Source organism: Syngnathoides biaculeatus, chromosome 3 (genome assembly GCF_019802595.1).
Source record: "Syngnathoides biaculeatus isolate LvHL_M chromosome 3, ASM1980259v1, whole genome shotgun sequence".
In the NCBI taxonomy this organism is placed as follows: Eukaryota; Metazoa; Chordata; class Actinopteri; order Syngnathiformes; family Syngnathidae; genus Syngnathoides; species Syngnathoides biaculeatus.
Genome location: NC_084642.1, coordinates 2,963,696 through 2,976,729, shown reverse-complemented (window position 1 = coordinate 2,976,729; position 13,034 = coordinate 2,963,696). Strand labels below are relative to the sequence as shown.

Below are 13,034 nucleotides of genomic sequence, written 5' to 3'. Positions count from 1 at the left end.
GGAAAATAATGGGAGGAAAAGAAGTTAGCGGGATGTCGGAGCAGACAGAAACATTGCACATTACGAGTTCTCGTCTGGCATTTCTCGACACCCCAAATAAACTCGCAAGCGCTCGCCGCCCGTCGTGGCGTTTCCCTCAAAATGGCTTTCTCATTTTTTCTCTCGTTTCATTGGAATATCAATTTTCCCTTCACTTTGTGTCGATTCTGAGCCTCTTTGTAGGTTGTCGGGCTTAATCACTTTCCGAGTTTACCTCGAAAGCTTTTGCGCTTTCGCTACTCGTCCGGTCAGCTTAGAAGAGGGCAAAGTTTGTCGGTGACAATGAAGTCGGCTTCACCCAATGTTCCTCACTAGACGCGTTTGTGTTTTCGAATCCCACAGATGTTTTGATTTTGTTCTGTACGGATGAATGTTACAAGCAAAAAAAACTCAAAAAACACTTTGTACATGACTTTTAATCTCCAAACCCCCGTGTTTGGAGTTGTACGAGTCAACCGTTATATATATTTTTAGATGCATACTAAATTATGTATTATTGCGAAAATGGCGCAAAATAGAAGAGTGCAGACATTACCGCCTCCTACAGGACACTATTTTCTGGCCTCCAGTTTCTAGCTTACTCTTATGAGGATTTCATCATCTGAAGAGTAACGATTTGTTGTTTCTGTTGCAGAAAACTGTTTTTTTTTTTTTTTTACTGTATCTGCATCATTGGATTGAAGCATTTCATTTTTTTGTTTGTTTTTGTTTTGGATTGCTCGCTATTCACTCGTCACCTGTGCATTTCCGATCGTAAACTCAAGTGACCTGCAGCATTGTTCCCGATGCCCGTAATACAATGCTGCGCCGGTTCCATTCCGAGGTGGAACTATTTTTTTTTTTTTTTTTTAATATCCCAAATGGCAGAAAAGACAAACACAAGTGACGGGCAAAATCAAACAGAAAGCGCGTTGCCTGGTCCACGCAGGAGGCAGGCGGGCTTTCGTGTGGATCTGCGCCGCTTGTGTTTTGCATTTTCGCTCGTCGGTACTTTGTTGCTTCGTTTTTTTTTTTTTTTTTTTTTTGGAGTCTTCTTCTCTTGAGCAATCGCGGCGACAGGGGCCCTATTAGAAACGAATATCAGAGATTGCTGCATTCTTGACCCTATGCTGTGAGATTCTGATTTCTCAACGTGTGACTATGTATACGCACATTCTTCGTGTCTGTGATGTGAGGCGTCTCGTGTAATAACTTTTTTTTTTTTTTTTTTTAATATCCCAAATGGCAGAAAAGACAAACACAAGTGACGGGCAAAATCAAACAGAAAGCGCGTTGCCTGGTCCACGCAGGAGGCAGGCGGGCTTTCGTGTGGATCTGCGCCGCTTGTGTTTTGCATTTTCGCTCGTCGGTACTTTGTTGCTTCGTTTTTTTTTTTTTTTTTTTTTGGAGTCTTCTTCTCTTGAGCAATCGCGGCGACAGGGGCCCTATTAGAAACGAATATCAGAGATTGCTGCATTCTTGACCCTATGCTGTGAGATTCTGATTTCTCAACGTGTGACTATGTATACGCACATTCTTCGTGTCTGTGATGTGAGGCGTCTCGTGTAATAACTTTTTTTTTTTCCCTCCAAAAGTCCAGTTGAGAGCGATGTCGGACGGCAGCTGGTCAAAATCAGTTCTGCTGTTTATTGTGGTATTACTTTTTGTTTCCTCTGGATGTATTCTCCTTGAGTCCAATCGCTTATCCAGACAAAGCTCAGCACCAATAAGTACCAAAAATTCCAGAGAATGAAAGTATTTTTGGAGTCAGAGTTGGATCCTTCTCTCATCAGTTTTTAGAACCACCCCAAGGATCCTGCTTGATTCCTTTTGATGTACTGGGACTTCCCATCCTAACGGTGTTGTCTTGTAACACCGCTAAGTACCACGTCTTTGCCATGTCCGAAGATAAAATAGTTTTTTGTGACAAACACTGCATTGTAGCCATCCATCCATTTTCTTAGCCGCTTATCCTCACGAGGGCCGCGGGGAGTGCCGGGGCCTATCCCAGGAGGCGGGGTACGCCCTGAAGCGGTCGCCAGCCAATGGCAGGGCAGATCGAGACAAACAGCCACACTCACAAGCACACCTAGGGGCAATTTAGAGGGTCCAATTAATGGTGCATGTTTTTGGGGATGTGCCTGGAAAAACCCCACGCAGGCATGGGGAGAACATGCAAACTCCAAGGAGGCAGGTCCGGGATCGAACCAGGGACCTCAGTACTGTGAGGCCAACGGTTTCCAGCTGCTCCACCGTGCTGCCCTGCATTATAGCCATGTTATGCTAAATCTCATGTCCATTTACTCCTTTTTAAATTTTTTTAATCATTTCTTTTTAAGAATGCTCTCAAATATCGTGCTAAACAGATCCTTTAGTAAGGTCGAATTTTCTTTCCTGAAAATCATGGATTTAAACTGCCTTATTTTCAAAAATGTAAAAAGATCATTTCTACCATAAAGTTTTAGTCTTTAGTCTGCCACTTCCTTGATGCATTTATAATTGAATTAGGAATTGAGGACATTTTAAAATAGTCTGAGGAAGAAAAAAAAAAAAGCTGGTGTTGCCTGTGGTAATTAATAATTATGCTCCAATTATGTGACAACGGTATTTATACAATTAGTGCAAGAGGGAATTATAGTAGTCGGTACGGAAAGTATTCAGACCCCTTTAAATTTTAAAATCATTTAAGTTCATTTTTTTTCCCTCAACGTTCACACAACACCCCATCTTGACAGAAAAAAAACGTGATTGTTGACATTTTTAGAGATCAATTAAAAAAAGAAAAAACATTAAATCTCACAAAGCCACAAGTATTCACACCCTCCTTTTGGGAATAATGGAAAAAGGCTTTCGCACCTGGATTTGAGGATCCTGCACCTGTCCTCTTAGCGGATCCTCTCCAGTTCTGTCCGGTTCCGTCGTGAACGTTGGTGGACAGCCATTTTTAGACCTCTCCAGAGAAGCTCAATTGGGTTTAGGTCAGGGTTTAGGTCACAAAGTTGTTCTGAAGTCAGTCCTTTGTTATTTTAGCTGTAAGTGTAGCCGAGGACTTGGACGGTGTCACATTTCGTGGACTCTTATTGCCTCTCCACTCTGTTTCAAGCTGTGATCTTCAGCTCTTTCTGGAGTGTTTTCCATCTTCGTGTGAAGCACTCGGGATGAAAATCGGCACCTCCAAAACCAAGTCCTTGCTCCGCGGACGGAAAAGGGTAGCGTGACCTCTTGGTCGAGGAGGAGCTCCTGCCCCAAGTCAAGGAGGTCAAACATCTCGGGTCTCGTTCACGGTCGAGAGGAGAATGGCACGGAAGATCGACAGGTGGATCAGCGCCGCAATAGCGGTGTTTCGGACTATTGATGCGTTTGTCGTGGTGGAGAACGAACTGAACCGAAAGGTGAAGCTCCCGACGTACCGATCAATCTATATTCCTACCCTAACCTTTAGTCGTACCTGTGGGTCTTGACCGAAAGAACGATCCCGGATGCAAGCGGCTGAAATGTGTTTCCTCCGCTTGGTGTCCGGGCTCTCATTTAGAGACGGGATAAGAACCGGAATCCTCAGAATAGAGTTGCTGCTCCTCTGTATCAGTCGGGTTCCATGGTGAACATTGGCGTACAGCCATTTTTAGATCCATCCAGAGAAGCTCAATTGGGTTTAGGTCAGGGTTTAGGTCACGGAGTTGTTCTCAGAGTAGAGTTGCTGCTCCTTTGTATCAAGAGAAACCTGATGAGACGGCTGGGATTTCTGATTAGGATGCCCCCATGGGCGCCTCCCTAGTGAGGGATTCTGGGGAGGTCCCACCGGGAGGAGCCCCGGGAAAAAGCCAGGACACGCTAGAGTGAAAATGTCTCCAGGCCAGCCTGGGAACGCCTCAGGATACCCCCCAAAAAAAGCCGGACCAAGTGGCTGGGCTAGAGGGAAGTCTGGGCTTCCCTCCTTGAGATGCTGCCCCCCGCGACCAAGTCCTGTTCAAGTGGATGAAAATAGATGGAAAACTTCCTAGACAGATGGATAGGCGGGTGCACAGGGAGATGGCAAAAGAAAAACTGTGCTGGCAAGAACGACTGTACTCTTTACGAAAACAAGAGAGAGAGAGAGAGAGAGAGAGAGAGAGGATCGTATGTCTTGGCATGTCCAGATGGCGCTGGAAAAAAATAAAGCAATTTTTTTTTTTTTTTTTTGCAACATGTTGTGAATGTTTGGGATACAACTTATTGTAATTAGTGTTTTCGAGAATTGTAAAAAGAAAAAAATGTTACAAATAAATTCAAGACTGGTGTGCCTCAACAAGTGTGTCAGGGCAAAGATTATATAAGGCTATTGGAAGCATATGTCGGTGTCTTCTCTGGGGCATGGTGAAGTGAGTGGTTTTGGCAGTTTGTTTGGGTTTGTTTTTTGTTTTTTTGCTTTTTCCTTGGCACAGACATTTAACAGGACACAACTGGCTTTATGTAACGGGCCTTTGGATAGTTTACCCCTGGGTGTGCATCGCCTCCATGATTCACGTGTTTGAACTTTTCTTACAATATAACACATACCAGCAATAACGCAACGTCCCATTTTTCCCTTTACCAAAACATACCTTTTCTTTTAATTTTCCCCAGCGGCTCCCGGCGCGTAACCTGTGACCCGCTGCGTCTTGCCCCGCTCTCACTTTTGTCCCCTGTTGTTTGACCCGCAGGACTGTTCCAGCTCAGAAGAGTACACCGTGGCTGCGGCGCTGCTGCCACTGTCAACAGCTTTTTACCGAGTAAGTAGTTTCATTGAACGCAGATGTGCGCGCTCCACGTCGGGCTTCTGTTTCGCACATTTCGCCGATAATGTATACGAAGTGCTCCGTTGCCACGCCGGATGCTAAAACCACTTCCAGCCCTTTTAGCCTTTGACACGATCAAACGTGATTCCATTATCGCAATACACACTGCATTCCCCACTTATCACGCAAATTGTATTTTTTTTATTTCATTTTCCAAATAGGAGACGCAAATGAATTTTAGAGCACATGCCGCAGGCTGATGTAACATTTAAACGCTCCTACAAAGAAAAAGATATTCAAAGTGAATCTTTTTTTTTTTTTTTTTTCATGGTTTCATATCTATGTGCTGGGTTAGAAGATTTGAAAGCGCGTGTGGTTTCATAAAGATTTCTATTAGCCGCAGTAGAATAATACCGACGATTTCTTCCGCGAAAGCCAGTAAAAGCAGAGTGTAACTGTATACGGCAATGTTTGTGTTTTTGGAACTAGCGCCGCGCTGGGCTCGACCACTCAGCTAGTGGGTAAAAAGTGAAGTGAGATCAGGCGATAATTTGCCAAAAAGGATTCTGCAGTCACTGGTGCAAGAGTCACACAGCGGAGCCGTGACATAAACAGGAAGGTAATGGGGCATCCCATTAGCGCAGCGTGTTCCCGATCACTCCCCAAACGTAGATTCTGCCAACGTTCTCGCATATTTCTTGGCTAGATCGTGCTCACGTCACTTACCCACGACTGCTGTCACAAGAGGCGATGTTGCAGTTTCCTAAACATCGGTCAACAAAAGTATTACATAAAAAGCCAAAATGTGCACGCGTTGCAAAATTGCTTTTTCTTGAACATTTACAGGTCTTCGATTAAGAACATGAGTCGGGTTAAGGTCTGGATTCTGACCGGATCATTGCAATAATTACATGCAAAGCCGTTCTGCTACAGATTTTATTTTTTTTATTTTTTTTTTTTTTTGGGGGGGGGGGTCATTGCCCTTTTAGATGACTCTAAAATATGTTGCTATACGCAAGCTGCGGTTGACGAGATGACTGCAAGTTTCCTGGATCCCGCGGCTGCGAAATAAGACCATAAGCCGCATCCACGCCGGTCTCATATTTTCAAGACGATCGTTGGATAAATCTTATGGTGGTTTTTGGAAACGAAGCCGTGCTGCGACGTTCATTTTAGACGAGAGGCTTTCGCTTGGCAACCCTTCAAAACGAGACTCACTCGGATAGTCTTTTTTTGGAACCGTGGAGGAATTTCTCCAGTGCCGGGATGGACACGCCGTGATGCACACCGGCCGACGATCAGTTGATCAAGTGGATTTGAATTAGAGCAACTTTTTAAAATATTTGATATGAAAAAAAACAGGGGCATATGAATTTTTGTGCCGTCTGCATTTTGTTGCACAGTGTACAAAAATGAAAAATCCAATTCATCATATGATTGTTCAGCTGAGGTTGTAGTTGAAAACATCAATTTTGACGATGATCCTTTGATTTGGAAAACAAGTGTGCAATTACTAAACATGTATTTGTATCATTTGTTTTTCCAAGTCCGAGTGCATCTTTTTCAGTTCAGTTTGTCCCGTTTTGATCCCGTGAGCGGTACGGTCCATCTGAGCCGCGTCTCCGGGCCAGGGAACATGCGAACATCCCTCACCGTACAGCTGTTTGCTACCACAATCGTCACTCGCGGCAGAGTGTTTGGTTTGTTTCCATATGTTGGCGCTGAACAGCTGAAGACATTGACCCACATTCTCCGCCGATTCCTTAAACGACTGCTTTTCCACGTCCCCCTGACGCGTTTATAGCAATGTGTTGCACACGCCATTTGCGATAGAACGAAAGACGGACTGATTTGCATCATGTGTGTCGCTGCGTGCTGTATTTTGCATGCGTGGTGCCAGTCGGAGAAGTTCATCAGTTTCAAACAGCCACAGCGGGCCTTTGTTGGATGTGATGACGGATGTTTTGTTGAGTCGCACAGTTCCTCTGACATTTATGATTTATTTAACAGGATATGAGTAGATGTCCCTGACATCTAAGTGAGTTGGTTTTTTTGCATATGATTCAGTCCATTTAAATGTGCCACAGTTAATGTCTTTGTTCTGTTGGATACGATATTTTATCTCACTGGATAAAATATATCTGATGACCGACGTGGTGGCAAGAGGTGGAAGATGGTCTGGGCATTTTCCTCTACCGTGTCCTCATCAGGGAAAAGCGACGCACCGATTGACCTTGTGCAACAGCGAAATGTGCAACTCTGGTTTACTTTACTATGTTTACCTTCTATTGGAACATTTATGTTACTTGTACATTGTGTAATTACACAGTTATGTCCTATCGGTAAAGTTGTTTACGGTTCTGACTTTCAACATTGTCGTCGACAAAATATCTTGTCTTGTTTTGTTCCACAATAGACGAGATTGATTATGTGCGAAGCAAGCGGGCATTCCCACCAAGGATGAAATAATTACTTTTGTTGTTTCTGCAATTTCGGAATGCTCTGAAGTGTTTTGCGGCCTCCGGGCTGACGACGAGTTGGGTCGGACTCGGTACTTTCAGTGACAACATGCACCCTCACTCAGTGTCTGTGAGACACACTTGGCAGTGTCTGTGTCCAGTTGGTGCTTAAAGGGCCGCTGTCATGAAATGCATGCTTTTTAGTACGTTATTAATGAAAAAAAAAAAGGCAGCCAACATAGACCCTTGCGTTTTTTCACCACAAAACATGATTTTGACATGTACGGCTTTTTGTAACTCCCGTCATGAAAATCCTCTCGAGGGATTTGTTTTCGACAAGAAGCAGGAAGTGACGAACAGGGCAATACCGCACTCGAGCGGACTCATTTGTTCCCATCAGTTTTACCTGCAGGAAGGCAGCTCTTTGTTCCTCCGTGTTAGCCAAAATGCCGGCTCATTCCATTGCTGGATAGTGCTCGAACACTCGGGAGGATGGATTTACCCTTCGTAAGTTTCCAAGAGACCCGGTTCGTCGTGAAAAATGGATTGCACGGGTGAAAAGGACTAGTGCTCCGTGGCTCCCAAACGACAGGTAGGTGTGTATACGGCTACTGAAAAAAAAAAACCAACAGTTGGGGGGTAGGACGTAATCCTTTCAGAACATCACAAAAGATCCCGATCCGTAAGTCAGAGGTGGGTTAGGTGGGTGTCGATGTGGCCGTCGGCGCCGTGTCCACTGATCACGGCTTCGGCCGAGTTTCGGTGTCCCACAGTAGGTGGGCGGACGAGCCAGGCTGCCTCATACATATTGTCTGGGAGTCTGTGTCAGTTACATGTGATCCGCATATCATCTAAATATGGCTCAAAACAATCGGGTAATATTGCCCCGGTCACTTCACTCGGTTGTGAGACGTTCTCTTGTTCGAAAAGAGCTTCCGTGTCAGAAGGGGCGTGTTCGACTCCCGTAGTAGGGGCCACCGTGTGTTTTCAATGGCGAATGTCCGGGGTGACGTCACGGGCAGTAGATGGCAGCCAATATGGCGACCGCTTGGATGTCGTAGAATGACACTTCCGCAAATTTGCGCATGGATGATGCGCTCTCAGCTCATATTTTGTTTTTTCATTTAGAAATTGAAGTGACTATTGTTATATATATTTTTCATTTCAGTATCTATTTTCGAATGTTTTATAGGGATGACAGTTGGGCTTCAGAGGTTATTCCGACTGCCTTTCATCCCCTCAACCTCAGGATCAGGCCCCTAAAGTTCCAAACAAGATCCCAGGTCCCGATAGCCCCTTTACTTTTTACTTACATGCAGTTCCTCCCCCTTCTCGCTCCGTTTTGGCTGTTTTTTTGGTTCCGTTTTTAACCCCCTCTCTCAATCTCGCATTCCTCACCCCACGAGTCGCGTCCCTCAGCCAGATGGGTCTGCTGGAAGTATACTCCCCCTTTTCCCTTCAACTTTATTCCCTTATTTCCTTTCCTCTTCCCCTTCCCCATCTCCCACTTTGCCGTTTGTCTTGTGAGCGTGTCGCTGTATTCAGGAGAGATAACCTGGGTCAAAATGACCCGCACATATCTGAAGAGTCAGAAAAACACACCCAGGCCGAGTATAGACGGCATCGACGCACACATCTGCTTTTCGGCAAATAGCGCGTCGCACAAAGAGGTGTTACAGCGCTTCTGAAAGACAATCCGTCTATTCATAAGTGCCTCTGTTTGTTTGTCGTGGCGTTTCTTTCATCCTTATCGCTTAAAATCAACATGTCTGCGCAGAGTCTAGACTAGGTCACGTTCCTCTCCCGCACGCATCGTCGGCTTTGGTCTCAGCGAAGTCTTTCCTCCGCTTATTTTCGAACGCCGACGTTGACCTCTCTTTGTCTGGAATGTCTTTGGACGACTCACCGAATAACTTGGTGCCAATGAGGGATTTTTGCAGCCGTTCGTGTCGCGTCGTGACTGAAAAGTAGGGACGTCGCGACCGAAAGTCATTTGATGACTCTGCTGAATCAACGTGATAGGTGGGGTTCTATTCCAGAGAGAGCGAAATGAAACGCGAGGAAGCTGCGGGAAATGTAACATTTTCAACTCCTCACAGGACTGAGAAGTCAGCGTTCTCACAGTGGCCTACTGACCCGGGGCGTGGTGGGCCCCCGTTGACGTTGACCCAATTTTGCCCGCTTCCAAGTCGGTGCCAGAGACGTAACGGGCGGGACGCCGGCATCAAAATCCAGAGGGTCAAGTTTAAAACCCGGCGTTTGCTGTCCTCGCCGGTTTGCGTTGAACGCGACGATCGAGCAACTTGCATCCCGTGTGGTCAACGTGCACTTCCGGTTCGATGGTGTCCTGCTGTCTGTGAGTTCTGTCTGACAGGCACAGGCGCGAAACTCCCCAATCCTATGAAGACTACGAAATATGAAAACACAGGTTCCACTGTTTATTAATAATTTGAGGCTTACAATTCCAAAGAAACATTTCTCTGTTGTGTAATGCAACAGAAGAGAGAAGCACAAGACTCTGCAATAACATGTCAATTTTTTGTTTTGGTTTGGTTCTTAAGAGGCTCGATTTATACTTTTGTGATCGTGTGCCGCATTACGGACAAGGTTTGGTTCATCGTTTTATTAAAATGTTATTGTTTTCAATCAATCCAACGAACTGCGACCCAGGATAAACGGGGCGCACTTGAGAAACGGCTCGGCACGCTCTCCATCTCTTGGCTTCGGTCCCATCGTGCTGTGATTCAAGCTGTTTTGTTTCTGCTGCTTATAATTATAGCAACCGCCTCCAGTTCACATGCTTCAGGGTGAACATTGAAGAGATAATAATTTAAAAAAAAAAAAAATAAACACTGCGTAGTGTTTAATACTGCGGGGAGAGGAATCAAAAGCCGGTCCAAAAAAAAAACCAAAACAGCCCTTGGTCTTATTTCTGAGCTCGACAATTGTTTTGACTCATATTGGTATATTTTATTTAGGGTTATGCATCACTAACATTGTAATGTTTCAAGGTGATAACCAGGTTTCATGTCAGAGGTCAAGCGTTGCATTTTTCCTTCCTGGATATTTCTTCCAAAAACAACAATGTGCTTTACCCTTTCGCCCCCCCACACACACACACAAAAGAAAACAAAACAAAACAAGGAGAACTGTTTCAGAATAAACAAGACCCCCCCACCCACCCAAAAAAAACAACAACAACAAGGGACTGCTGCTGCATTGAGCGTCTTGATGTCACCGCAGATTACAAATTGGAAATGTCACGCTTTCGATTTAAACCATAGCTGCTTCGACTTCGGTTTTTGAAACGAGCGGGGAAAACAAGAGCAGCTGTCAATTTCGTCACATTGAAAAGAAATTGGATACAAGGATGACCCCCCCCCCCACCCCCTCTTCCCCCCTCATCATCCAATGAACATCCAATAATTTTCTATGGATCATGCTGCCTATCCTGAAGACAATGGCGTCTGATTTTGTGTGAGGGGAAGCATTCATCACGCGGTCGTAGGACAATTTAGTCTTCAAAAAAAGGCGGGTTTTTGCGATATGGTGAGACCGAAGTATGCGGAGACAAATCCGTACAGCCATCGCGACGTCATCCAGCGCGCATTTGAATTTTCCAAACGATTTTATGATATGACACAGTGGGGTTTTTTTCTCCCCTCTTATCACACAATTGCAATTTTAACAGTTTTATGGCTCAACCATTTGATCAAATAAAAATAGTTGAGTTGATCGGTGGAATAGAAACGACCCTTGTGAGGATAAGCGGCTCAGAAAAATGGATGGATGTGTGATTCTCTACTTGATATAATGCACATTTCAATTTGGAATTTGTAAAGAGTAATCATGTCTTCAGCGCTCGCCAGAAATTCGTAAAAGTGAATTATTATATGGTGCTTTGTTGTGGCTGAGCTTTACATTTACGTACAGCTTCCATTTTTGTCTATATCATTTTGATGTTTTGACTGGCTCATAATCGTCTTTACCGCCACCTCATATTTTCAGAAAGTGTAATTCTGAAGCCTGTTGCCGCTAATGTGAGCTCAAAAGAGACCGACCGGCATAATGCAGTACTTGTAATTTATTATTTAACGCGCTTTTTCTTTCGTATTGCTTTAAAAATTTTTTTTTTTTTTTTTTTTTTTGTCGGTCAGAAACTGGCCGCTGGCGTGAACCAGTTTGCGTACACCTGCATCCAGGACCACCCCATCTGGGCCAACCAGCAGTTTTGGGAGGCCACTTTCTACAGCGAGGTCCAGAGCCAGATCCGAGATTTGTATCTGAACACTCCGGAGGAGAAGTGGGGCATCGCTTCCAGGCTGAAGGTAAAAAAACAAAAATATCATTTTTCTTCACCTCAGATTCATCTGGCGTCTAATTGAGCTGATCTCTTAGGTCTGAGCTCTTTTGGAATACATTTTCCATTCATTGAAAAAGTATATTTATGACACCGAGACCTACCTGACAGATTCCAAATACATTTGAAAGTCTGGGAAACTCATTTTTTTCCATTTAAATTTTCTCAGATTTTTGGGTTGTCCTAATTGTTTATTTTTTTTTTTTTACACTCTTTCTGAACTAAATTGTTTTTCGAAAAAGGTAGTACGGTACTTTAAAGTCATCACAACTTCACAAAAAGGGTAAATTATTTCTTTTCTGTCAAATTTCATCTTTAAAAAAAAAACCAAAAACACAACAACAAAAAAACAACTCTTGGTCTGTCCCCAGGTTATATTTCTTTGACCATGCAATTTTAGTGACTTCACATTCTTCATCTTCATACTGTCAATTATCATTTTCATTTAACCTGGAAATAAAAAAGGTTTCTCTTTTGCAAGGGTGACTTGGCCAAGAAGGCAGAGCACGTGTACCAGAGCAAAAATGTTAAATTAATGGGCTGATTGAAAAATGATTCAATGATAGGAGAGTAATAATATTGTTTTTAAAATTGTATGTATAGTTTGGGGTTACCCAGTCTTACCAACTCCCTTTTTAAACACTATTTATTACCGTATTTTCCGCACTATAAGGCGACGGTGCGCCTTATAATCGGGTGCGCCTTATACACGGGTCAATATTGACCCTTTAGTGCAGCTCCGTCTAATGGATGCATCACGTAACCCCAGCCTGTTCTGTAGCATCTATTCTACGCGCCTTATATATATGGAAAAAAGTTTCAAAATAGCCCATTCATTGAAGGTGCGCCTTATAGTGTGAAAATTACAGTGCTTATCTGCCGACTCTGTGCTAAATCTCAAATGGGAGCTCCCAGTGACCTTGCAGTGGCCCTCGGTCCCCTCAAACATTTCCTCTCCGCCATCTCACCCCCAGGATGCGGGCACGGTGCCTGCGAAAGACGAGGAGCAGACGGCGATGGACCTGGCGGCCAAGCAGCTGCGCCTGTGGCCGAGCCTGAACAAAGAGAAGCAGCAGGAACTGGTGAAGAACGAGGAGAGCACCGTTTTCAGCCAGGCCATCCATTACGCCAGCCTCATGGTCTACCTGCTCATCCCTTTGGACACCAGCAAGAACAAATTGCTTCGCAACGCGCCCGCGGCGGACTGGGAGAGCGGCAGCAACAGCATCGTCACCAACAGGTCAGCACAGGGACGGTTCACTTGTTTGAGTCATTTTTGCACTTTTCTGGTTTTGCCGTATTGAGCTTGTTGTTGCTACGGCTGTCGCCGTGCCCATTGTTCTCTCGTCCGTCCCTCGGCAGTAATTTTGAGGTCACGTGAGTATTGTAATATTATCTGTGTGCATGTGTTCCGTTTGACCCTTGTGAGGATAAGCACCTCAG

The 13,034-nt window shown here is 44.5% G+C and overlaps 1 protein-coding gene across 3 annotated transcripts in view; it reads left to right on the top strand.

The window, feature by feature from the left end:
- The window catches only part of sbf2 (SET binding factor 2), a 103,309-nt gene that overhangs the window by 59,770 nt on the left and 30,505 nt on the right, over positions 1-13,034 (top strand). For all 3 annotated transcript variants that reach the window (XM_061813735.1, XM_061813734.1, XM_061813736.1), the window contains exons 17-19: positions 4,698-4,766; positions 11,389-11,559; positions 12,566-12,831. In XM_061813735.1, the coding sequence (XP_061669719.1) occupies positions 4,698-4,766; positions 11,389-11,559; positions 12,566-12,831 (506 nt within the window). The remainder of the gene's footprint in view (positions 1-4,697; positions 4,767-11,388; positions 11,560-12,565; positions 12,832-13,034) is intronic.